General features: G+C 46.7%; 1 protein-coding gene across 1 annotated transcript in view; it reads left to right on the forward strand.

Annotated features, from left to right (window-relative positions):
• The window catches only part of LOC147699006 (potassium/sodium hyperpolarization-activated cyclic nucleotide-gated channel 2-like), a 1,915,905-nt gene that overhangs the window by 1,747,537 nt on the left and 140,468 nt on the right, over positions 1-27,900 (forward strand). Inside the window, exon 10 of the mRNA XM_086933539.1 lies at positions 25,603-25,770. Within this exon, the coding sequence (XP_086789665.1) occupies positions 25,603-25,770 (168 nt within the window). The remainder of the gene's footprint in view (positions 1-25,602; positions 25,771-27,900) is intronic.

A 27,900-nucleotide genomic window follows, 5' to 3' on the forward strand; every position in this document is an offset into this window, starting at 1 on the left:
TGGTTTTTGGTGGGTCAGTAGATGAACACAACAAAACTTTGAGGGAGGTTCTCAGTAGGTTGAGGGAAGCTGGCCTTACCCTTAGGAGGGAGAAGTGCAAGTTTTTGGTAGAAGAAATCGAGTATTTAGGACACACCATCTCCAGCCAAGGGGTCAGGCCTAAGTTAGATCTCTTAGAGGCTAAAAGATGTGCTCCAGTCCCGTCTGATAATGATCAATTGAGGTCTTTTATGGGATTGATAGAGTACTATTTGACGTTTGTGAGAGGATTTGTATCCAAGATTGAAGGTCTTAGAATTCTGTTGAGGAAAGGGTGTTTGTTTGTTTGGAAAGACGCCTAGCAGAGAGCATTTGATCTCATAAGAAAAGACATCTGTGATGCCAACGTCTTAGCCCCTTTTGATGACCTTTTTGACAGTAGTTGCTAGTGCGAGTGGACTGGGTGCAGTGCTCACCTAAGTCCATGTGAGTGGTGAGAGAACCATGGCGTTTTCCTCACATTCTTTGTCTGAGTGTGAATGCAATTATTCAGTGACTGAACGGGAGACTCTGGCCGCTGCCTGGTCGGTAGAACATTTCAGAACCTTTTTGTGGGGTGTTGAATTCTGTATTCGCACAGAGCACAAACCTTTGATCAAGGTACTCAGACCGGGTGGTGCTGGTAAAGGTTCGGCCAGGTTGGCTAGACTTGCTTCTATATTGCAAGAGTATCAGTACACTGTCTCTCACATTCCTGGATGCAAGAATGCCCAAGCTGATTGTTTGTCTCGTTTGTCCCTTAGATATTCTTGTGGTGTCAGTCCGGAGGTGGGCAAGGATTTGGATGGTGTGGTGGCCACTTTGTGTGATGTTGAGGAGTGTGTTGCTTCAGTGTTCTCATCTGCGGATTGGTGTCATTTTATGGATTTGGATGATACCCTTAAGTGTGTGAAAATAATGTTGATTCAGGGGGAACACCTTGGCACCTTCCGGGAGACTGTATGTAAAGGTGTTGGACGAGATGAGCATGAATGGCGCAAATGTTCTTTTAAGGAATGATAAGTTTGTGCCTCCTGAGGTTTTAAGACCCAGGATTATAGGGTTGGCACATGAAGGCCACCTTGGTCAAACGGTAACTAAGGAAAGGGTCTGTGAGGATTTCTGGTAGCCTGGCATGGATGAAGAAAACACTTCTTGGGTGATACGGTGGATGTTTGCAGAGAGAGTGAGAAAAGACTCAAGACTGGCTGCCAAATCTCTCCATGTCACATTGAGGATCCTGGCGTTCCCTGGAGTTCAGTTTGTCTGGATTTCATTGAGCCTATGCATGGCATGGAGGAGAGTTTGAGTTTGAGTTGAGAAATGCTTTCGTGTTAGTTGATGTTTTTCCAAGTGGCTTATTGTCAATTTCATGTCTGACATAACTATAAAAAGAACCATTGAGCAGTTGAGAACTATTTCCATGAGGAGGGTCTTCCTCATACACTGATCATGGATAATGGTACCCAACTAGTTTTACATGAAATGAAAGATTTTTTGGCTAAGTGTGGTATTGTTCATCATCGTACGGTGCTCTATAATCCTCAAGCAAATGGCGCGTGCCAACATTGATGGTGAAAGGGACCATAGGCATGGCTGTTCAGAGTGGTAAGGGTGTGCGTGTGATGGTTGGTGAGATGGTTTGGGCTCACCGTACCACTGTGAATTCTGTCACCGGTGTCACACCATTTGAAATGAGGTGTGGAAGAAAACCTGGTACCAAACTTCTTCCATCTTAGTTGGTTTCTCCCAAGCCGCAAAACTTCCAGGTGGCAAAAGACAAACTCAACCTTGGGGGTGTGTGTTTGGGAGATTGGGTCAAAGTGCAGCATGGAAGACCTTGCAAAGGGTTATCAAAGTTCTGGGGTCCCTTTAAGGTCAAGCAGGTTTTCGACATCTATGTGCTTCTGGATAATGGTAACAACTGGAACAAACGCAAGATTGCTTTGTATCGCAGGGGTGCCGTTATGAATCCGATCACACGGGAACCTGCCACTGTCAATTCTGATGTACATTTAAATGGTTTTATGTTGATGAGTGATGCAGGATTCTTGTATTCTGGTTCTGAGATTAGAAGAGAGAGGGGTTCGGGGGGATGCCTCTTGTTCCTTTTCCTCTGATCTTCCATCTGATGGGGATGGAGTTGTTCCCAACCTCCTCATTTGAGGAGGGCTCCTTGTTATTTGGAGGATTTTGTTCAGTCCAGATTTCTCATATCTTCTTGTCTCATTCTGTTGAGGGTTTTATTTTATTTATTTTTATTTGTTTTCTTATTCTTTTGAGTAGAAGGGAGGGAGGTGTTGTAATGTGACACTTGCCTTTAGCAGTGCTTCTTGGACCTTCTACTAGGGTTCTGCTTCTGTGTCTTCTGTGCGTGTGGGTTCCATTCGGCATCTGTTGGTGCTGTGGCTGGCGTTGGAGGGATCACGCTCCTGTGAGCTCTGTCTTTACCAATAAAGACGTGTTTACTACTAAACTGACTCCTGTGTTATCACCACAATTTCCTGGCTCCTTGGTCCCACTTTCCCTGCTCTCTCTCCCCACCCCCTCCCAATCAGTCACAGTGCTCCATCTGGGGAGCAGGGGCAGGGGAGCCAGGGAGCCGAAGAGGGAGGGTTATGCTGCAGCCTGCATCATAGCAGGGAGCACTGCTGTCTGTGCCTGCCCTGCTCCTTGCAGCTGTCCCAGCCCTGGACTGACTGGTTTTCACAGAGAATGGCAGGTTCTTTGTGTTATATCTATCTTTGGGCAGGCACGCTCTTACTAACAGCGCGGTGCCCTTTCATGAGTGCTGCGCTGGTTTTGCTTTCCCTCTCATGTCTCTTCCCTCGCTCCTCCATTCGACTGTTTCTGCTGTCCCTCCCTACTCCCTTCCGATCAGTCAAGGGCCTCTCTCAGGCAGTTTCACATGATTAATTCTCAAAGCTTGTTTTGTCTTGGAGCACCCTGGTCCTCGCAGCTGTCCAGCCCATGAATTGATCCTGGACTACAGGGAGAACTGCAGGTCAGAGCTCTTTTTATGAGCTCTTACAGGCACATGCATCAAAGGTTTTTGCGAGCGCAAATGGTGCGATTCGAAAAAAAACATTCATTTGTGTTTGCAAAATGGCCTTTTGTGATGCATGAAAGTGTTGGGGACGCGCAATTTAGGTAATCACAATTTATTGCGATTTCCTAAATTGCAATTGCATTTAAGGAATCACAATTTGCGATTCCAAAGTCAAAGTCAAAGTCAAATATGCTTTATTCGAGATTTCACTCATAAAAGCAAGAACAGTCTAAATTTAAAAATACAATTAAATGGTCAATCAATTACATTAAAAAGATAAAGCATATTATTTACTATGACTCAGTATACAGTTCCAAATTTAAAAATGTCATACATCAAAAGTTATCCATTTTAAAAATAGTTAAAAAGAGTTAAAAAACACCCAGGTCTAACAAGTTTCTAATAAAAACATGGATAGATTATACGGGCAATTTACCCAGACAGAGAATAGTCAAATGACTAGCAGTCTCTGTCTGTTCGACCATACAGTTTACCCAGACAGAGAATAGTCAAGTGACTAGCAGTCTCTGTCTGATTGACCATGCCCATCCAAGGTATTTGGCAGTTGCTATTAATAAATACCAACAAAGCCTGTTGGTCAAGTGGTGCTGAGATATAACAATTGACACTGGTAAAGTTGCACAACAAATAATTCAAATAAAGACTATCAACTTGATGATTAAGTCCTATCAGCCCACCTGATGGCGGAGCCTCAACATCTAGGACTTCCAAAACCAGGTCTGTGTGCGATCGCCCAGTTAGATATTAGCAACGCATCACAAGACCAAGGTATGGCTACCACAGTTGTAAGTCTAGATAGTGGGACTGATATGTGCAGTGCTAAAAAGGAAAAGTGAAGTGCATTAAAATGGCTATCAAGGCAAACAAAGACCTTTAATAGTGTTCACCTGGATGTCAGATTAAAAATAGTGGACTGACAGTGTGAAATAATCACTGTCTAACTTGCTTGGTAGAAATCAAGACAAAGATCTATACAGGCCCTGTATAGATCTTTGTCTTGATTTCTACCAAGCAAGTTAGACAGTGATTATTTCACACTGTCAGTCCACTATTTTTAATCTGACATAGCATCCCTACAATGGGCATTATACCATTTTGCGTTCTTGGGAACTCTCTCACCCTTGCCCTTCACAGGATTCAAAAAATGGTTTTTAATTACGGAAAAGAGGGTATCATGGATTACAGCCAGGCTACTCAGCTCAGAAGTGGAAGGATTAATATGTTCCATGGCTGATATCCCTTTATCAGCTTCAATGTTGATGTTATCCATGGCCTGTTGATTAGTTGCAACATTTATCCATCTGAATCTACGCATATCGTTAGTGGGGACAACTAAGGGTGGAACAAGGGCAGTAGGGCCGCTGATCCTGTTGGGTAATGACAACCATTTATGCTTTGTACACAGAGGATTATGGTCACTCTCGCTCCTCCACACAACCTCCATGTCACGTAACAACGGCCATAGCTTCAGACTACAGAGTACGTAATCTATTCTGCTCTTGTGCCGCCCATTGTCAAATGTCATAGACCCATTTTTGTCACTTGACGTCCTTCCGTTTAATGCTCTTAAACCTTTCTCAAAACATAAGGCATTCATACTAATCACATCCTCGGTCCAGCACACAACTGGTTTCAACTCTAGTTTTGGGACCCCCCAATGCCAATCCTCTTCATCCCCGAGAAAATCGTCGTCTGTGGCTAAGGGTTCAAATGTTCGATTAAAGTCACCTGCAATGACAATATGATTATCTTGGGAGTATGTATCAAGGAGGGAGCCCAAGGCCGCCAAAACCTCTGACCTCCCACCCCTGGTTCTCCTCACATATACATTGTAGATGTCTAATGGTCCCATAATATCTGAATTCATTGTGATTAGTTGGATGTCTCTGTGGCTAGTTTCTATTACTTTAACATCTAGTTTTAGGGACTGCCGAACCCAAATGGTTACACCACCCATTGGTCTACCCTTTGGGCCTTTTAAAGCAGGCACAGAATAGTTCAAGTATCCCTGTGCAAAGGATGGTTCACATGACCAAGTCTCCTGAAATATACATAGATCAAAAGAATTAATACATCAAAGCCACTCTCCAGAGTCCAGTTTAGAGCCCAGGCCTGTAATGTTCCATGAGAAGAGTTTCCCTACATTGTCCACGATACCATCCGGATCAAACAATAAAGGATTCGCAATATTATCCTCAAATAGTTCCTGTTCAGTTCCAGCTAACATGCCTTCCTGACAGATAACATCAGTAAGATCTACCCTCACAGAGGCATTCTCAAAGCTAGTACCCACTGTAGAAGCAACAGCACACACTTCAGACTCAGGCTTTGTAGTGGAATTGGGCGGTAGCTCGGTGAATTCATTCTTTTTGCTATTTACTAGAGGAATTGTGTCACCTGTTAATCTTCCTTGGGACATGCAAGAAACATTTGTAAAACCAAAATCCTCGACAATAGAAGCATAGGTTATGTTTAGCTCAGCCAGGTCATTGAACACAGTACTGCCTGCCCTCTCAAGTCAATCGCATTCATTCAGGTCTGACAGTGCCGCAAATCTATTTTCAACGCTGATTCCCCATTCGCTAGGTTTTACACCCCTACCCCAATTATTTGTTACCGAGTTCCACTTTGTCTTTAAAATACTTGGATTCACTGTGCTACCTCTCCTATAGAAAAAATCCAAGGTTAGCGAAACAATCTCGGTACTCCTACGTTGGGGGGGAAATATGCATCTTAGAAGCTCGGGGAGTACTTCTGGACTTAGGAAATGCAGAACTACACAGTCTCCTTTTAGTTTTTTCACGCTGTTCCCTATCCAGTCCACCCTTCTTGCCATGGTAATTTCCCCGGCTAGCTGCTGTTTTCCCCTCGGAGATATCATCATATTATTACATAGCCAGTGGTATGCTTTACTAATCAAAGAAGAAGTAGATTCTACTTGACCTGGTTTTAGGGGAGGTACATTAGCCAAGACCAGAACAAGAGGAGAGGCCTCTACAATAAGTTGGACCGGGCCTTTGTCTTCACTCATCCCTATGGAATTTGGTGGTAAATCTTCATTGACTGTTACCCGGGCACCTTTGTCTACTGGCTGCTGAATGGGAGGCGGATCTGATATCACATCATCACTACCCCCTGTCCCACCCCTAGGGATATTTGTAGATGATACAACTCTATTTGTAACTAAAGTTGGTATGTTACCCACCTCCTCCACTGTCTTGTTTATCAATCCCCCTAGTCTATTTACTTCAGCTGTTAATAGGTCAATTTTGGCTACCAATGGTTTAATTATAAATTTCATCTTGGAGCCAATCATACTCACTAGCTTTTTAATCAGTTCATCACCTAATGTCTCCTTCTCACCTTGTTCCCCATTCGCCTCTATTATGGCTGTAGTTTTCGGTGGAGAGCTGTTCTTTTCCTACTGGAGCGTAACCCACCCCGTTTGCTCTGACCCTTTCTGCATGCTCTAATAGCTCTAGTTGCAGGCACAGACACAGAGGAAGGGGAATCATCTTCTATCGTGTTTGACTGGTCGCCTGGTTCAATGTCTAGATTAACAGCAGAAGATATATTTAAATCAAGGTTAACATCAGGGCTTATCTCGGTGACTGAAGTATCACTGCTATGTACCTGTATAGGAACTTCTAACACAGTAGGATCTAGCAGAGAACTCTGCGTAGAGATGACAGGTGGTGAGCTCAAGCCCAGCGATATCCGTCTTGTGCTATTGATTTTACTCACAACCTGGACCAGGTAATTGACTATAGTATTAGGTACAGAAGAAGACCTTTGCTTGGACATGTTGAACACAATGGGATAGTAGTCAACTAGGAGTGTCACCCCCAAAACCAAGCAAACAAAAAGTGTTTACCAATTGGATCGATAGTCAGGGGCTTCAAAGATATGTTGACAACGATAAATCTTACTTGACAGGTAACAATGATAGACCGCGACAGGAACAGGCAGGGATCCTGGCCCAGCCCAGTTACGGTCAGTCACGGACTGTCACAGACTGTCCGCCCTTTGTCCGGGCTTCGTCCGGCGCGTCCCACGCGCGTCCTCGCTGGACGAGGGACCTGACGCTGTTTTATTTGCCTCCTGGCGCGCTCAGTGGTGGCGTCGGCGTTTGCCCCGAGGAATCCTGGGGGTTGTAGGCTGTCGTGGGACCGGCAGAGCTAAGCCCGGCCGGTCGTTCGTGGTGTTGAGGGGCGGAGCCAAGCCCGGCCGCGAGTCAAGGAGATGAAGGTACAACAGTGAGCCCTGGTAGTAGAGACGGTGAACTTCAGGGGACTCGGCCCCTGACGCTGCTTTATGCGCCTCCTGGTGCGCTCAGTGGTGGCGTCGGCGTTTGCCCCGAGGGATCCTGGGGGTTGTAGGCTGTCGTGGGACCGGCGGAGCTAAGCCCGGCCGGTCGTTCATGGTGTTGAGGGGCGGAGCCAAGCCCGGCCGCGAGTCAAGGAGCTGAAGGTACAACAGTGAGCCCCGGTAGTAGAGACGGTGAACTTAATGCAATGCAAGAAGCACTTTGAAATAATGATTTCGCCATTTTGAGACGCAAATTCCCGACAAATTAAACTGTTCTGTAATTTTCAAAAACTAAAGTGCATTTTTCAAAGTTTCAGGTTACACACACTCATGCCCTTGGGGCATATGTGTGTGCAACATGGATGCACACCACAATTTCAGGGGTGCAAGAGGGTGTCCTTTGACACCTTTGCACCCTTGAAATTGCGTGCACAATTTGTGAGTACCAGTTTGTACCCGCAAACTGGGCAGGCAATTTCCCATTCATACCTATGAATTAACTGCTATTTTATGGTGATTCCTACATGTAGGAAGGTGGATACCTGACTATGGTTACCCCAGATTTTTTGCCTTGTGTTTAGCTGGTTTTCGACTTAGTTGGCCTGGGATCCTGCTATTCAGGGCCCCAGGCTATCTGCTCTCTCTTTAAAATGGACTCCATGTACCCTAGGTGCATAAACTAATTGGCTTGGGTCACCTTATCATCCCCTGTACAGTGCACTATAGGTGCCCAGGGCATAGGTGCATCCAAGGCCTACCAGGGGCTCCAGCATATCTTTTGCCACCCCTGGCTGGCTATCCAAACTGACACAACTGGCTGATCACTCAGCTGGGGTGAGGTTGTGTAAACACCCCTTGCTTAGATATAGTATATCTATATCTACACTTATATCTGGACACATATATACCTATAAGTCACTCCTATGGCAGGCCTTAACAATCCTGGAGGCAGAGTGCTTGGTTTTATGTGAGATGGTGCTCTAGCATGAGCTGAGCCTGTCTGCAGCTGTCGGGACCAACTCCCTTAGCTGTTCCGGGATATTGCCATACCATAATCTCTTAAGTGCATTATAATCCTCGCGGTTATGTGCTAACTTTGGTTTGGCTTTATCAAAACACTAGCAGCCAGTCCCGACCTTGTCCGGGAGCAATCAGGCTTCCCCGACCCCCGCCCGCCCCGACATTGTCCAGAAGCCCGGGCCCCCGCCGGGCCCGTCCCCCGCCTGCCCCGACCCCCGCCTGCCCCGACATTGTCTGTGGGTCCCCTTACCTCAGCCGCCGCCCCTCCCCCGCGCTCCTCATTTTTACCGCTCCTTGCTCCTCACCGCCGCTGGTCACCGCTCCTCCCGCCTGTCCGCTGCTCGTCACCTTACCGCTCCTCCCGCCTGTATGCTGCTTGTCACCTCACCGCCGCTGGTCACCGCTCCTCCCGCCTGTCCGCTGCTCATCACCTTACCGCTCCTCCCGCCTGTCCGCTGCTCGTCACCTTATCGCTCCTCCCGCCTGTATGCTGCTTGTCACCTCACCGCCGCTGGTCACCGCTCCTCCGGACTTTTTTTTTTTAATGTACATTTTTTAGACACAAGTCTGACCTCCTACTGCTGACCGAAACTTGGCAGGGGATGCCTGGACAAAAGGTTTCCTGTCACGAGGAGGTGCTACACCTCCCCAGACAGGAGATAGTGGATTGGGGCAGGGTGGGTTGAATGAAACTAGACACTTCCTGTGGAGCACAAGGCTTCCCATGCATAAACCAGTCAAACCGGTTCTGGGGCACACCAGCCCCAGTCCTGGTGCAAAACTGGACAAAGGGAAAGGGGTGTAACCACCCCCTTCCCTGGTCCCACCCATAGGAGGGACCTAGCAGGTGATCCAGCCCCTAGATTTGGTTTAAGAGTAGGAGCTGTGCCCAGAGACTTTAGATCATCCTGAACTCGACTTGAAATAAGAAGAAGACTGGGCTTCGACATTCTGCTGCACAGAAGACTGAAGAAGAATCTCCCTTGTGGTCAAGGAGTGACCACCCTGTGCAAACAGGCACCATCCAGCGCATCACCGTTTGCTTTGTTGCAGTTCCCGCCGGAACTCGAGCAACAGAGATCGACAAGACCCAGCGTTCCTGCCTTCCAACAGCCCGATCCACAGTCCCAGCGAATCTGAGACCCGTGGAGGCAACATGAAGCGTGGGGCCGGCCATCTTGGAAAAACTACGAAGTAATGACCGTGCAGCTCCCGAGGCACCCTCAAGGCAGTGCATTGGAGTTCGAGAAGCCCCAGCCCTGAGCATCTTTTGCACCAAAGCTACCCCCTCCACACTCACTGAGTGCTGCGTGGGGCCCTTTTGCATCTTTCTGCTCAACGCGTTGGTCCGGTCGCTTGCCCGTTGGCTAGCGGTCCCAGTATCGACGAACCTTTGAATTTACACTGCTAGTCTGGTTGCTCCAGACTTGCCCTCGCTCCCCTGAAAAGGAGCACCCGCTCTGACCTTGCTGGTCCGAGTAAGAAGCGATCTTCGAATCCTGCGTGGGTTGCATTTGCCAAGGTCTGTTTGCTCCGATCCGGAAGCCGACACCGCCGACAGTGAGAGCCTTCGTGGGACAGCTCATGATCCACTCCTGGACATCCTCGGTGCCCCAGAGTCCACGTGGCAGCGGAGACAAGCTTCTCGACAACCACCTGATTGCGCCCGACATTGCCTGGTTCCTTCATGGTTCCACCCTGGTCACTGCTGAGTGACCCAGACTCTGTCCCCTCTGATTTCAGGTACTCTACATCTTCGATCCACCCTTGGATCCAACCGGACTCTTCCTTCCTGGCCGCCTGCAGCATCATCATCTCCAGTCACCATCAGACTGCGTGACGAAACCCGACACACTTTGGCACCTATGCACCCATCTTCCTGTGGGTGAGGTAACTCGTGAACGCCGGTGTTCCTGCACTGGTATACACCTCTAGTGTCTAAGTCTAAAGTTTGGTAATTCTAGTCCAGTCGGAAGTCTCCTAAAACAGTTACTTTGTAACTTTTACGCACTATTGACTTTGCATTGGTGCATGCATGTGCTTTTAGCGCTGCACCCGAGTCCCGCGGGCTTTTCCCGACTTCATCACTGCTAGTCCCGAATAGCCCCAGCGATTCCCAAGGCCTCAGGCCTTACCACTGTTCGATTAGTGATACTTATACCACTATTTTAGTTTATGGTTTGAGTGGCTCCTGGGCCTCATCTGTAATTGTGCAACTTTTGTATATTTTAACACGGTTTTGTTTCAACGCATTTGCTTCTGTGCTCATAAAGAGTATAGGGGATACTTGTAGTAAATAAATATATATATATATTCAATATATATCTGTGTGGTGTCCTTTCATTTGATATTCAAGGGGATTGTGTATGGAAAAACAGCTTGCTTCACATGCCTTAACAGAGTTTAGCCTAAGACTGCTTGGTCCACGCTACCCTGGGATAGCTGGTCTATAAGGTTGACTTACAACCAATCATCATAAGGGTTGTTTGGACTGATACAAGGTGGTCACTAGAACTAGTGAACATCATATTTCAGGCCAACTTCTCACATTGGTGAGCAGCGGTTGGGATTTGAGCTTGCTGTTGTTTTACCATTACAATCTTTGAAAATATCATTTGAAAGATCAACAAGACTAGTATACTTAAGTTCTACTGAACTTAGTTGTTGTAGAGCAAAGGGATTAGCACACCCTGACTACAACTAACTAGAGAAGGTTGAGTAGGTAAACACCAGTGTAGGTAGATTGCAACACATCCACCCACACTAGAGCAATGTCTGGAGCCGAGGGGTCCACTGGACCTGCCCCTGTTGAGAGTGACTCCCAAAGGCACCATCCAAATTTACTATGTTAAAATTTAAAGAGTTGAGGCAGCTGTGTACCTTAAGAGGTCTCAAGTCAGGGCCAAACCCTAGCACAGCACACCTCAGAGAGCTTTTAGACCAGTCTGAAGCTCTAAAAACTTCTAAGCCAGACCCCACAGGGAATGGTGAGGGGGGCTCTCCCTCTGAAGATGATAATACTGAAGTCAAGCCGTTGAGTTGCTGGATGGTGCCTGATTTCCCAGGGTGTCTAAATACAATAAGGGGTATTCCCTCTATAACCCAAAATGCATCTGGAAACAATATACTTCATTAACAAAAAACTGATGCTATGGAACCAATATGTATAAATACTACTTACAAATGGGTATATCAATTACCCATCTGACATTACATAATTTTTCACAAATAAATCAACTCAGTTATATATTTCATTTACATCCTGTAACCTAAAGAAACCAATCCAAAGATTGTATATATTCTTTGTGTCATGTGTTTTATTCAATCAAATCTTTTTTTTGTATATATATTTTCTTTTACTTTCCACATTTCTTTTTCAAACAAAACAATTCTTTTGGGTTCCTAAATCTAAAAGAGCAATCTATACAAACTTAACACACAATATACATAAATCTCAAAACAAAATTAGAGATTGAGAAAGGAAAAAATTGATGACACTATTTACATAATGTTTCAAAATGTAGCCCCTATTTTTTAATTGGATACTCTATATCTTGTTATCTAAAGAGTATTCCGTAATCTTACTGATACACCCTATGTTAGCAGATTCCTTAAACTAGAGTATTTTGTCCCCCATGTTTTGAACTGCTCTTTTCTTAATTTATCACCAAATTTAAATTCATTGGGTGTCCGTTTCAAAGGTTGTCGACGCGTTTCAGCCCCTTGTGAGTCGTGACGGAAAGGGTATATATATTCTGGATATACACCTGTCCACTTTTCTTCTCAATAGTTCGAGGATTCTCCTTTTTGCTTTCAAAATGATAAACGCCTAATCTGCCGCCTTGGTCACCAGGTCAATTTGTGTTGCGACAGTCATACCATGGATCTAACCATCTAAGAATCCAAATGTGGCGCCATAATGCTCTCGTCTTCTCGCCTGTCTTCCCAGGGTGGTCACTCCTTGGCCACAAGGGAGATTCTTCAGTCTGCAGCTTGGATGAATGTCGAAGGGTCCAGAGTTTCGTCTTCTGTCGATTCCAGGATTAATCTAATTTCTCCTGGGTCAGCTCCTACCTTTATACAACTAAAGGGGGCTGGTTTGCTCACTAGGTCCCTCCTATGGGTGGGACCAAGAAGGGGGTGGTTACATCCCCTTTCCTTTGTCCAGTTTCGTGCCAGAGCTGGGGCTGGAGTGCCCCAGCAACCGGTTTGAACTGGGCTATGCATGAAGCACCTAGTGTGCCTCAGGCAGTGTCTCAATCTATTCAGCCCTCCCTGTCCCAATACACATCCTCCTGTCTGGGGTGATGCTCGCACCTCCCTAAGCAGGAAACCTATTGTCCAAACCTCCGTGACTGGAAGGACTCCCAGCAGCAGGAGGTCAGACTTGTGTCTATGGCAGCAGCATCCATTTTGTGATGCTGGGGCTCTGGTTAACTTTAACCAGGATAGTCAGAACTAACATGTCTTCTCCCTCTAGAAGGGTGGAATGCCAGAATTGGCGAGGGGGTAGTATTCAAAAGTGTATGACACCTTACACAACATGTTTTGCTAAAGCCAAACCAAAGTTAGCATTACCCGCGAGGATTATAATGCACTTAAGAGTATATGGTATGGCAATATCATAGAACAGCTATAAGGACATGGTTCCGAAAGCTGCAGACAGGCTCAGCTCATGCTAGAGCACCATCTCACACATAACCAAGCACTCTGCCTTCAGGATTGTTAAGGCCTGCCATAGGAGTGACTTATAGGTTACTATGTGCCTATATGTAAGTAGGTATAGGAATACTACACCTAAGCAAGGGGTGATTACAGACCTTGCCCCCACTGAGTGATCAGCCAGTTGTGTCTCTTTGAGTGGCCAGCCAGGGGTGGCACAATACTTGCTGCAGCCCCTGGTAGGCCTTGGTTACACCTATGCCCTGAGTACCTAGGGAACACTTCTACAGGGGCTGACAAAGTGAACCAATTGCCCATTGTGGATGTACCTAGAGTACATGGTAAATTTAGAGAGAGTGCATATGGGCTGTGGGTCTGATTAGCAGGCCCACAGCCACATCTAAGTCGAAAACCAGTAAAGCAAAAGTAAAAAGTGGGGGTGACCATAGGAAGCAAACCCTACTCTCCTACACAACTCCCTCCCCCCAAACTTAGGGACATTAAACTAACCTTGACCAGTTGAGTCTTCATGTTCTAAGTAGAAATATCGGGTGAGTTCATCTGCATTGGCATGGTCAGTCCCAGGTCTATGTTCCACTGTAAAGTCCATCCCCTGTAGGGAAATGGACCACCTAAGAAGTTTGGGATTTTCACCCTTCATCTGATTTAACCATAGGAGGGGCTTGTGGTCTGCCTGAATCTTGAAGTGAGTGCCAAACAAGTATGGCCTCAGCTTCTTCAAGGCCCAAACCACAGCAAAGGCCTCCCTCTCTATAGCTGACCAACGTTTCTCTCTAGGGGTCAGCCTTCTGCTTATGAAAGCAGGGGGCTGGTCTTGACCATCTATATTCAGTTGTGAAAGTACAGCTCCCACACCCAACTCAGAAGCATCTGTTTGGACTATGAACTCTTTGGAGTAATCTGGACTTTTCAGAATAGAGGCAGTGCACATGACCTGCTTCAGATCATCAAATGCCTTTTGACAGCTAACTGTCCACTGAACTTTCTTTGGCATCTTTTTGGAAGTGAGGTCATTTAATGGTGTCACAATGGACCCATAGTTTTTCACAAACTTCCTGTAGTACCCAGACAGGCCCAAGAAAGCTCTGACCTGTGTCTGGGTGGTTGGAGGAGTCCTGTCTCTGATGGTCTGGGTCTTACTCTCCAGTGGTTGAACCTGACCCCCACCTACCAGGTGGCCCAGGTACACAACCTTGCTCTGCCCTATCTGGCACTTTGTAGCCTTGATAGTGAGGCCTGCCTTTTGCAGAGCCTCTAAAACATTCCTCAGGTGGACCAGGTGATCCTCCCAGGAGGAGCTAAAGACAGCAATATCTTCTAGATAAGCTGCACAATAGTCATCTAATCCTGTGAGAACATTATTCACCAACCTTTGGAAAGTGGCAGGTGCATTATTCAAACCAAAGGGCATTACCACAAATTGATAATGTCCTCCTGGGGTCGAAAATGCTGTCTTGGCTTTTTCATCCTCAGCTAATCTGATTTGCCAGTAGCCTGCTGTCAGGTCAAATGTGCTCAAGAACTTGGCAGAAGCCAATCTACCATTGAGCTAATCAGCCCTGGGGATGGGGTGGGCATCTGTCCTAGTGACAGCATTGAGACCTCTGTAGTCCACACACAACCTCATCTCTCTCTTACCATCTTGGGTGTGAGGTTTTGGCACCAGGACTACTGGACTGGCCCAAGGGCTCTCTGAGGGCTCAATAACTCCCAGCTCCAACATCTTTTGGACCTCTGTCCTAATGCAGTCCCTGGCATGGTCAGGTTGCCTGTAGATTTTACTCTTGACAGGCAGACTGTCACCAGTGTCCACCTCATGGCTGCACCAGCTTGTCTGACTTGGGGTCAAAGAAAACAAGTGTCTGAAGGACTGCAGAACTTGTCTACAATCCTGTTGCTGATTGCCAGAGAGGCTGTCTGAAAAGACCACACCATCCACTGAGCCATCATCAGGGTTTTGAGTAAGCAGGTCTGGGAGAGGGTCACTCTCTTCCTCCTGCCCCTCATCTGTAGCCATGAGCAAGACCATGTCTGCCCTGTCGACAAATGCTTTAAGTCTGTTGACATGAAGCACCCTGTGGAGGCTTCTGGGAGTCCCAAGGTCCACCAAGTAGGTGACTTCTCCCTTCTGTTCAACTATTGTATGGGGTCCAGACCATTTGTCCTGGAGTGCTGCTGGGGCCACTGGCTCCAACACCCATACCTTCTGTCCTGGCTGGTACACAGTCAGCACAGCCTTTTGGTCATGCCAAGCTTTTTGTAATTCTTGGCTGGCCTCAAGGTTTTTGGAAGCCTTCTCCATGTATTCAGCCATCCTGGAGCAGAGACCAAGTACATAGTCCACTATGTCATGCTTAGGCTTTTTGAGAGGTAACTCCCATCCTTCCTTCACAAGACATAGAGGTCCTCTTACAGGGTGCCCAAACAAAAGCTCAAAAGGGCTGTAGCCAACCCTCTTTTGTGGGACCTCTCTATAAGCAAACAGAAGGCAAGGTAAAAGGATGTCCCATCTTCGCCTCAGCTTTTCAGGTAACCCTTTTATCATCCCTTTGAGGGTCTTGTTGAATCTCTCCACAAGCCCATTACACTGTGGGTGATAGGGGGTGGTGAACTTTTAGTTGACACCACACTCCTTCCACATTGCAGTTAAATATCCTGACGTGAAGTTTGCACCTCTGTCAGAGACAACCTCCTTTGGAAACCCCACTCTGGAGAAAACTCCAAGTAGGGCCCTAGCCACAACAGGAGCTGTTGTGGTCCTCAGGGGAATAGCTTCTGGATACCTGGTGGCGTGATTCACTACCACCAGTATAAATCTGTGCCCAGATGCTGTTTGGGGGTCCATTGGTCCTACTATGTCTATCCCCACTCTTTCAAAGGGAACCTCCACCCCAGGTAGTGGTATGAGGGGGGCTTTGTTGTGCCACCTGATTTGCCACTGGCTTGGCAGGTAACACAGGAGCGACAAAACTCCTTTGTATCTTCTGACATATGGGGCCAGTGAAAGTGAGGGACAAGCCTCTCCCACGTCTTGTTCTGGCCCAGGTGTCCTGCTAAGGGAATATCATGGGCCAAGGTAAGAAGGAAGCCCCTAAATTGCAGAGGTATGACCAACCTCCTGGAAGCACCAGGCTTTGGGTCTCTAGCCTCTGAATAAAGGAGCCCATCATCCCAATACACTTTATAGGTACCTTGAGCATTCCCAGCAGCAGCTTGCTGTCTGAGGGGTTCAAGAGAGGAACAATCTAATTGTGCCTGCCTCAGATCTGCCCTGGAGGGTCCCCCTGTCCCAAGAAACTCAACCTGATCAGGCTCAAGTTCTTCTAGGACAGTTCCCTCTTGGCTCTCAGAATCATCCTCCTGTGAGGGCTGATCCTCAACCTGAGGCAGGGGGGAAGGCACTGCCTTAACCCTCTTGCTCTTTCTCTTGGGTAGTGTCTGGTATATTGTTCCAAGATCCAGCCTTTGTTCAGGTAAGCACTTTTTGTCCTGTGACCTGGTCACAGCAAGGACATGTGCTAAAATCCACAGCATTTCTGCATGGGTCCTATACTCCACCTCAGACCAAACTGAGGTTTCAAGATCATTTCCCAACAGACACTCTACTGGAAGGTCTGAACTCACAACAACTTTCTTGAGGCCAGTTACCCCTCCCCAGGAGAAGTTAACAACTGCCACACTATGGGAAGTAGTGGCATTGCTAGTATTGGTCACTAGGTACTTCTCACCTAGTATGATCTGTTCAGGGTCCACAAGGTTTGGTGTCACCATGGTGACACTGGCACATGTGTCCCTGTAGGCCTGAGCCATCTTGTCATTAATAAAAGGTGTCTGTCTGTACTTGCTCAGATTCCTGGGACTTACAGTAGAGGACATTGCTATGTCCCCATCACAGACAAGAACAACCTGAGTTGGTACTCTGACTAGGCCAGAGTCCATCTCAGTTCCCAGGGTCAACCCTATTACACCCTTTTGCTTGGAACCACCACCAACAGCTGGACTAGGGGGAACAGTTGCCTTAGGGGCATTGGTGGTTTGTGCTGTGCCCTTCTTGGTGCACTCACTAAACCAGTGAGAGACTGACTTACAGTACCCACACCAGGGCTTCTTTTGGCCTTCTTGTTCCTGTTTGTTCTTTTTGGAGCCACCCTCCCCCTGTGCCTTTTGGGGGCCTGGTGAAGACTTCTGTTTTTTTTGTTTCTGCTCATTATCCTTCTGGTCTGCCTTCTTCTGCCCCACCCCCCTCCCACCCTGGTTCTGTTTTTTCTGCGTAATCCTGGTTCTGACCCATTTGTCTGCCTTCTTTCCCAATTCTTGGGGAAAGGTCAGATCAGAATATTGATGCAATAACTGGTTATGACAGTTGTTAAGTATTTGCTCTCTCTTGATCAAATTATACAATCCTGTATAGTCCTTAACTTCACTTAACTTCACTTCCCAATAACCAGCCTTCCAGAGCCTTAGTGGCACAATCAACAAAGTCAGTCCAGTCCTGAGTCTGTGTCTTCTGGGTACCTCTGAACAACAACCTATATTGTTCAGTGGTTAGGCCAAATCCATCAATCAGAGCATTCTATGGACAGAGTAGTTGTTAGCATCGCCATCACTAACTGTGAGGAGCTTATCTCTACCTTTTTCTGAAAAGGAGAGCCATAAGATTGCTGCCCACTGACTTTGGGGTACCTGCTGTACTCTGCAGGCCCTCTCCAAAGCAGTAATCCATTTGTGGAGGTCATCCCCTTCTTTGTAGGGGGCACAATCTTGCTTAAGTGTCTATTGTCATAGGACCTCTATTTATCCTTAGGGATAATGCTGCCATCAGTGGGTTCTAACCCACTCTCTCTATGCTCTCTAGCACAAGTAAGTTTCTCTTTGGCCAGGGCAACTTCAAGTTCCTGTCTTTCAATCCTAAGAGCAGCTTCTCTCATTTTGACCTCATGTTCCCTTCTCTGAGGGGAAGTCATGCTTCTCTGAGCAGAGCCATGAGAGCCATTTGAAGCATGAGATATGAGAGATTCCCTAGAGCGAGATCTCCCTCTTCTCTGCCTCTGGTTAAGACCACTTGGGGGTCTGTATGAGGGCTGCCATACTGACTCCCATGTGTGCTTAAGTTAGCCTCACTGAGTCTTCTCACTAAGGTATGACTATTTGTCTCAAGATCAGAATCATCTCCCTCTTCCTCTTCTGGTACTAGAGTATCAGTATTATCATCTGAGGAGGGAAAGACTTCATCTGGACTTCCTGTATTATCTGTCTTGGGGGACTGTTGAGCATCATTCTCTTCTAATAACTCAATCAGGAACTTGAGGGTAGGGTTTAAACCCTGTTTTAGCCTTCTAGAGGTACACAATTGTCTCAACTCTGGAAAGGCTAAGGCTTCATATCTCGAAGCAGTCCTCAAGGGATCTACTTCTGCAGGCAGAGAACCACTGGGGTTCAATGTCTGAGACATGTTTTCGAGTGAGGTGGATGTGTTTCACCTACCTGCACTAAATGTTTTCTAAAGAACCTCTCTAGGAGTTCTAGTCAGGGTGTGCTAGGCCCAGGCTCTACAACAGCTAAGTTCAGTAGAACTTAAGTATACTAAGACTTGTTTTTATATGTACCTACAGGTACCTGTGTGATCTTTCAAATGATATCTCAAGATTACAAGTGGTAAAACAACAACAAGCTCTAATCCCTACCGCTGCACACCAATGTGAGAAGTTGGCCTGGTATATGATGTTCACTATTCTAGTGAACACCTTGCACCAGTCGAAACAACCCTTATGGTGATGGTTGTAAAGTCAACTTTATAGACCAGCTATCCTAGAGGTAGCGTGGACAGAACAGTATTAGGCTAAAAGACTCTTGAGGGCGTGTATAGCCAGCTGTTTTACCATATGTAACCCCTTGAATATCAAATGAAAGGACACCACACAGGATATATATAAAATATATATGTATTTATTTACTAACACACTCCTCTGAACTCTTTATGAGATCCGAGGCAAAAGCACATAACAAGTTACACTTAGAAATACTTTAAATAGCACAATTTACAGTTAGGCCCTAGGGGCACGTAAAACCATATACTAAGTAAATGGTATAAGAACCACGACTTGGGATGGGAAGAAGCCTAGGGCCTAGGGAATTGCTGGGGCTACACTATCTGACCCTTAGGTTAGGAGTAGGAGGCCCACAGGCGGCGTGTGCAGAGTCAGTACTCTCACGCGAGAGTCAATAGAAAGTCAATAGGAACGTAAAAGGTAAGTAAATGGTGATTTAGGACACTTTCGGTCTAGCTAGAAGGTTACAACTAAAATAGTCAATACCCTTGAGAGCACCGAAGTACTCACGTTACCTCACCCACAGGAAGCGGGTGCATAGGTGTGAAGATGTGTCGTGTTTCGCCGTTGGAGTCTATGGAGCCTATGAAGAAAGACGCTGCCGGCGACCAGGAGGAAGATGTCCGGGTGAATCCAAGGGTGGATCTAGGATGAAGAGGACCTGAAAGTAGAGGGGGCAGAGTCTAGGTCACTAGCCAGTGACCGGGTGGAACCAGGGAAGGAACCAGGCGACGTCAAGGAGCAATCAGGTGCTGGGGTGAAGCTTGTAGTTGCAGCCACGCGGACAAGGAGGCGTCGAGGATGACCAGGTGCTGGAGAGGAGCTGTCCCATGAAGGATCTCGCAGATGGAGGGGTCGGCTTCAAGATCAGAGCCAACAAGCCTAAGCAAAGGAAAACCCACGCAGAATACAGAAGGAGCTTCTGGTGCAGACCAGGAGGGTCTGAGGTAGTCTGGAGCAACCAGTCCAGCAGTGGAGTTTCACAAAGGATTGTCGCCAGGGGCAACTAGCCAACGGGCCAGCAACCGGACAATGCGTCGAGCAGAACACAGGCAGAAGGGCCCTACGCAGATCTCGTGGAGTGTGGAGGGCTGATCTTCGGTGCAGGTGGAGCTCGGTGTCGGGGTGTCTCAGTCCCCAGGGCACAGCTTCGAGGAGGCCTCAGGAACTGCGCTGTTAGCAAGTTGTCGACTTATCAAGGTACCTGCTTCCACAGGTCCCGACGCCTTCCACGGAGCTCAGTTGTGCTGGAGTCGTGCAGTGGGGTCAGAGGGATCCAGGAGTCAAGGTCTTGTCAGGCTCTGTGCTCGGGTTCTGGCGGGAGCGGGGACAAAGCAAGCCGTCGAGTTGCTGGATGGTTCCTGGTTTCCCAGGGTGGTCACTCCTTGGCCACAAGGGAGATTCTTCAGTCTTCAGCTTGGATAAATGTCGACGGGTCCAGAGTTTCGTCTGCTGTCGATTCCAGGATTAATCTAATATTTCCTGGGTCAGCTCTTACCTTTATAAAACTAAAGGTGGCTGGTTTGCTCACTAGGTACCTCCTATGGGTGGGACCAGGAAGGGGGGTGGTTACACCCCCTTTCCTTTGTCCAGTTTCGCACCAGAGCTGAGACAGGAGTGCCCCAGCAACCGGTTTGAACTGGGCTATGCGTGAAGCACCTAGTGTGCCTCAGTCAGTGTCTCAATCTATTCAGCCTTCCCTGTCCCAAAACACATCCTCCTGTCTGGGGTGGTGCTCGCACCTCCCCAAGCAGGATCCCTATTGTCCAAACCTCCGTGACTGGAAGGACTCCCAGCAGAAGGAGGTCAGACTTGTGTCTGTGGCAGCAGCATCCATTTTGTGATGCTGGGGCTCTGGTTAACTTTAACCGGGATAGTCAGAACTAACATGTCTTCTCCCTTTAGAAGGGTGGAATGCTACCCCCGTTGCCAGAATTGGCGAGGGGGTAGTATTCCAAAGTGTATGACACCTTACATGACATGTTTTGATAAAGCCAAACCAAAGTTAGCATTAACCGCGAGGATAATAATGCACTTAAGAGTATATGGTATGGCAATATCATAGAACAGCTATAAGGACATGGTTCCGAAAGCTGCAGACAGGCTCAGCTCATGCTTGAGCACCATCTCACACATAACCAAGCACTCTGCCTTCAGGATTGTTAAGGACTGCCAGAGGAGTGACTTATAGGTTACTATGTGTCTATATGTAAGTAGGTATAGGAATACTACACCTAAGCAAGGGGGTGATTACACGACCTTGCCCCAGCTGAGTGATCAGCCGGTTGTGTCTCTTTGAGTGGCCAGCCAGGGGTGGCACAATACATGCTGTAGCCCCTGGTAGGCCTTGGTTACACCTATGCCCTGAGTACCTAGGGTACACTTCTACAGGGGCTGACAAAGTGAACCAATTCCCCATTGTGGATGTACCTAGAGTACATGGTAAATTTAGAGAGAGTTCATCTGGGCTGTGGGTCTGATTAGCCGGCCCACTGCCACATCTAAGTCGAAAACCAGTAAAGCAAAAGCAAAAAGTGGGGATGACCATAGGAAGCAGACCCTACTCTCCTACACATAGAACTTGTCATCTTCCGCTTAGGGACTTTTTTTCTGTTCAACAGCCTCTATTTAACTGTCTTGATAGAAAACGACCAACAGAGGTCAGTAAAATACCAGAATTGCTTTCTGCTGAGGGACTTTCTTTTTTTAATTTTTCTGGCAACTATCTCTATTTAACTTTCTTGATAGAAAATGACCAGCAGAGTTCAGTAAAATACCAGAATCACATTAGCATTCTCTAGATTCCATTCCATAGAAATTGTCTTCCACGAGCACCCGTAGACAATAATATTTTTTTCAAATCTTGTATTTTCAGTGATATGACCACCGAAGGCCCTGATTTTATATTAAAAACAGAGCACCGAACTATACAATTTCCAGCTGAAAGGGAATAATTCTCTCCATGTTTTCCCATACCTGGCGTGTCACGCAGTTTGGTGCTTACTTCCCTCCATGTTAAAGATCAGTAGATGTTTCAGCACCCAGGCTAATTTGCTGAATAGCTAACTACATATAAGGTCCCAAAGGCAAGACCGATTGCATTGCAAATGCTTGTTTGGTGCCATTCTCGACTTTCTCCTTTAGGCCTCAACACTTCGGTTCATGACACCCTCTTGCCCTCCCTCAGACACCTTGCCCTCTCATCTACCTTTTTACTGCTTCTACCAGGAGATAAGCATTGCATCCTGTGAGCTCTAAACTCCGATCTCATTAGAGCTGCTGCGACTGCGCTGCCCGCCACAGCAGGGAATCCATCCCCAGCACCAGTATGGGCAAGCGATTAACATGGCTTCTGTACTTCCCCCCTGACGGGGGTAGGACACGTTTAGGGCTTTAAGTGGGGAGGATCCTATCGGGGTTCAGCACCAGCAGTTCTAAAAAGCAAGTGCCTAGTCAGGTCCCTATCGGGCTCTCCATTTTTGCCCTTATCCTCACAGGGTGGAACATTTAAAAAATGAAAACTCTGCAGCCATAACTCTATTCACAGCCTTTCATGTAAAGTCAAAAAGACTCATTATTGTTTTTTCCCGGTCTCATCATTTCCCAACAGAAGCATTTTCAATATTATTTACGAGGAAGCCATAGTTGTTACTTATTTATCATATGCAACTAACATCCATTGACAAAGTCAATAGTCCTAGTTTATTGTAGGTGTAATGTTACTTGTTGTAATATATATCTGGGTGCACTGACAGAAGCTGTAAAATACCAGTCGGGCGGCACACAATGCTTAGCACAAATTTTAGCTTATGTGTTTTTAAGCCACGCCATTAATTACATCGGCCACTCCGCTTAGAGAGATCCCTCATTTTTTTCAGGAAACGTAAAGCCCTGGACACTCCTCACTTTAACTGTCAAAAATGAACAGTCAAAATTTTGGTATCTATTTTTGCAAACTGTTTCTTCTAAAAATTCCTAATACACAAAAAAGTTCAAATAGGTTGTATGTGTTATATTAGTTTGATTTTCTCAACATACCCATACATGCCTACTCCGGCAATTCACAGGCCGAGCTCCAGAAGTCAATTCTCAGGTTTCTGAAACAAAATAGCGAAGTTACCGTTTACATTTTTACTGTTGCCTAACAGAAGTGCATGTTCTTTGCAGCAGGCATTTAATCATCTGTGCAAATTAGCATGAGTGGAAACAGCCACTAGATACAATTCCAATCGCTCTACAGCGGGAACATACGTCTCCAAAGTTACCTTTTAATTTTTATTGTTACCTGGCAACTTCTGAACACACAAAGACATGTTCTTTGGAGCGTGCATATTAATCCTCTGCTCTACTTAAGCATAACTGAAAACAGCCACTAGAAAAAATTCCAATCTCTCTCCAGCAAGTACATTAATCGCCCAAGTTACCTTTATATTTGTGTTGTTGCCTGAAAACCTCTTGACACACAGGAACATGTTGTTTGCAGCAGGCATCTTAATCCTCTGCTCTACTTTAGCATGAGTGGACACAGCCACAAGATAAAACTCTGATCCCTCTCCAGCAGGAACATTAAACACCAGAATTGGCGTTGCAAATGATAAGATAGACAAAGAACACAGCAGTAGCATAAGTAACATGAATTTTCTTTAATTACTTACTAACAGCCCATCCGGACGTTGTCCGGGTATGAATTGCTGCCGGCCAGTAGTATATTGTTTTGTAGGATTTCGTGTTGATAGCATTTCTTACCTGTGACAGGCCTGTGAAATGCTCCGATTCACAGTGCACTGCTGATGCACTTAAGAGTGCGGGTTCAGTAGTGTGTGAGCTCAAGTTTCCCTACTTTATTTTTCCTTGCAATATTATATAACGCGAACTCGACAACATGGCATGAGCACAATTTACATTACATAAGAACACATTCATTTGTGGTAGGCACGGAGAGACAAAGCGATTTGCCTGGAATCACAGGATGTTGAGCTGATGCCGAGATTCGAACGTAGCTCCCCATCTCTAAAGTTCGCAATTCTTGAACTTAGGGCGGGAGATGTGTCTAAAAGTGTATGTCGATGCTGGCCATCAATGAGAGAGACCTGTGCATTTTTTAAAAGGGTGGTGAAAAAATATGAGTATGTTGCTGGAGATGTGGGCCGCTGTGCCACCAATGTACTTACCGGGGGAGGGTAAACACCCATCATTCCGCAACTTTCTTTCCGCATACCATCACTCCGCATACTTTCATTACGAAAGTACCATGACTCCGCAATGCCATTATAACGCATGGCATTACATTTCATATGCTTTTACCACGCATACATTTACAACGAAATTCGTTGTAAATGCATGAAAGGTAAAAGCATGTTTTTTTTTAATGTTTGGATAAGGCAAGTATGGGTTAGGGGTATATGTTTTGAGGTACTGAGGTATATGTTTTGGGGTGTTTGGGTATTTTAAGGGTTCAGATATAGTTTTGAGTTATGGGGTACAGAGGTAGTTTTAGGGTTTAGGGATAGGTATGGCTTTTGGGGTACAGGGGTATTTTTAGGGTTCAGGGCTAGATTTGGGTTTTGGGGAATAGGGGTATTTTAGAGTTCAGGTTTGGGTTTTGGGGTACAGGGGTATTTTAAGGGTTCAGGGCTAGGTTTAGGTTTTGCGGTACAGGGGTATTTTTTTGGGTTCAGGGCTAGGTTTGGGTTTTGGGGTACAGGGGTATTTTAGGTTTCAGGGGTAGGTTTGGGTTTGGGGGTAGAGGGTTATTTTTAGGGTTCAGGGCTAGGTTTGGGTTTTGGGGTACAGGGGTATTTTTAGGGTTCAGGGCTAGGTTTGGGTTTTGTGGTACAGGGGTATTTTTAGGGTTTAGGGATAGGTTTGAGTTTTGGGGTACAGGGTATATTTATAGGGTTAAGATGGGATAGTGTTTAAGGGTGTTGGGGTATTTTAAGGAGTACAGGTGGGTTATGATTATGTGGTGCAGGGGTATTTAAAGGGAGCAGGGTGGGATTAGCACACGATATGAGACATGGCATGAAGGGCGGAACGTACCACACGCCCCCAGCGTTTGTCACGCCCCCCAGCACACGCCCACAGCACAACGCAGACACGCCCACAAGGGACTACTTTGCTGGCACGGTTCTTTTACCTTTTAAATGTATATTGTGGGCGTCTGCATAGCCTATGTCCTTCTGCTGCAACTGCCCTTTCCAACGCTGTATTGGGTGTTGTGATTGGTGCTGTGGTTCCTGAGATCACCCGCCTCAAAGGTTTGGGCTCTCTCTTTATTATATTAGTATGGATGCTATTGCTGGGATATTTTTTAACAAAAAATAAATCTAACAAACATTATCAATTGCAACACCAATAGCTCAAACGTTCACTAATTCAAACACTTTTTCATTGCAAATGCTTATTCTTTTTTCACTACAGTGAATAAATGTGATTAAATTATTTGAAACCAATGAAAGATTAATGCAACAAAGCAATTACACCGGATAGTATTGATAACAAGTGGCACAGATAAGTCCTTGAGCTGTCAGAGAAACACAGGAGTGGGCCCTTAGTTGCTTCAATGGTATAGGCTCTACGTTCTCTTAATGAAAGTGTGTACATTTATGAGAAGAGGCTGCCTTTCTTACAATTGTTTACTGATGCCAACTTGTTGTCCATCTTTATTGATTCTAGAAATCTCCCTTCTGAAAAGGGTTGCACGGACAGCAACTGTAAGGGCTCTCACCCTGTGTAATTTGTTCTCGCTGAACACTGAGAGGTTTGAGGAGGTGTGTGAAGCATATCCAGAAATGAAGAAAACAATTGCAGAAACTGCTGCTGGTCGTTTGGAAACGCTTCATGGTGAGAAAAAGATTAATACTTTTGAATATAATACCGTAAAAAATGATGTAGCTCTTCTAAAACACATTATAGTAGGAATTCATTAGAGGGCCCACTCCTTCTTAAATACTGAAATAATATTTTCATTTATGCTTAACACATTTTTATTTTGTATTGATTGAAACAATAGAAAGGATGCAATATGTACAGAGTTATCATTTCACAACTATGGTGTACCAAGGGCAAACCGTATCATATCAATCAAGCAATATCTTTCTATACTAAAGCTTTCATGCCATGTTTGCCGTATATTTAGATACATCCTCATGCACCCAGTACCTCCATTAAAAATTTCCCATGGTACATACACCAAATCATTCCCAATGCCACATCTCTTATGATACACTCACCCCTAGGCATTGTGACATTGAACCAGCGCCAACCCTACACCCAAGGTCTACAGCATCCGATTGATGCTGAGCAGATGTAAGCCTCCCTGAATGCCTAATGCCACCATACAAAGGAGGAATGGCGACCACTTATTGCCAACATCCCTGCCTCTCTTTACACCCCTAGTACTGTATTACATCTCTTACGACCCCAGGTATTGTGAAGGATGACAGTTGTCTACTGCATATGATACAGTGAAATTTGTCACTAGCTCCATCATACAAAGCCTAGACCATTTACAGTACATTCTTTACTAGATGTACAGGATATAAGCCTTGAACTAGTTTACATGCCATCAACCTGTGGATGGAGAAGAGACCCTACTCTTTCTGCATTCGCTACTTTTCCAAGAATGCTGTCAGAAAACCGCAAGATCGCTGACATCCACAACAGCGTCAACGCCACGACCGACCCGACCGCACCCCTCCTGCGAACACCATCAGCACCAACCTCCTGACCTCCTGGTCCAACGTCTGCGATGACGAGACACGCAAGGTCATGAACTCCATCCACTCAGGATCTCCGACGACCCGTGCCCACACCACATATTCAACAAGGTAGGCGCAGCCATCGCACCCCAACTACGGAAGGTCATCAACATCTCCTTTGAAACCGCGACATTCCCGGAAAGCTGGAAGCACGCCCAAACACCACCCTCCTCAAGAAGCCCAAGGCGGACTCCAAAGACCTCAAACACTTCCGGCCCATCTCCCTGCTCCCGTTCCCGGCGAAGGTCATCGAGAAAATCATCAATATGCAGCTGACCCGCGACCTAGAAGACAACAACATCCTGGACCCATCCCAATCCGGATTCAGATGAAACCACGGCACCGAGACAGCCCTCATCGCGGCCACAGACGACATCAGGCGCCAATTAGACAACAGCGAAACATCAGCCCCCATCCTTCTGGACCTATCTGCTGCCTTTGACACGGTCTGCCATCGCACACTAAAAACTCGCCTCCATGAAGCAGGTATCCAAGAGAAGGCCCTCGACTGGACCACGTCCTTCCTCTCCGGCAGATCCCAGAGCGTCCGCCTCCCGAATTTCCGATCCGAAGCCACCGACATTAACTGCGGCGTCCGCCAGGGCTCCTCCCTCAGCCCGACGCTGTTCAACAACTACATGGCCCCCCTCGCACAAGTGGCCAGCCACCACAACCTCAACATCATCTCCTACGCCGACAATACTCAGCTCATCCTCTCCCTCACCAAGGACCCATGCACCGTCAAAACCAACATCCACGACGGAATGAAGGCCATCGCAGACTGGATGAGGAACAGTCGTCTGAAACTGAACTCGGACAAGATGATAGTCCTCATCCTCGGGCCCAACCCCTCCACCTGGGACGACTCCTGGTGGCCTACCACTATGGGGACAGCCCCGACACCCACCGACCACGCACACAACCTGGGATTCATCCTCGACTCCACCCTCTCCATGTCCAAACAGGTCAAAGCTGTCTCCTCCTCCTGCTACAACACCCTCCGCACCCTTCGCAGGATCTACAAATGGATCCCGGCCGAAACAAGAAGAACAGTGACACAGGCCCTCGTCAGCAGCAGGCTGGACTACGGCAACGCACTCTACGCCGGAATCCCAGCCAAACACCTATGACGACTACAGCGCATCCAAAATGCCTCCGCCCGACTGATCGTCAACTTACCCCGCCGCTGCCACATCACCCCCCACCTGAGCAA

This window comes from Lissotriton vulgaris, chromosome 8, assembly GCF_964263255.1.
Source record: "Lissotriton vulgaris chromosome 8, aLisVul1.2, whole genome shotgun sequence".
Classification (NCBI taxonomy): domain Eukaryota; kingdom Metazoa; phylum Chordata; class Amphibia; order Caudata; family Salamandridae; genus Lissotriton; species Lissotriton vulgaris.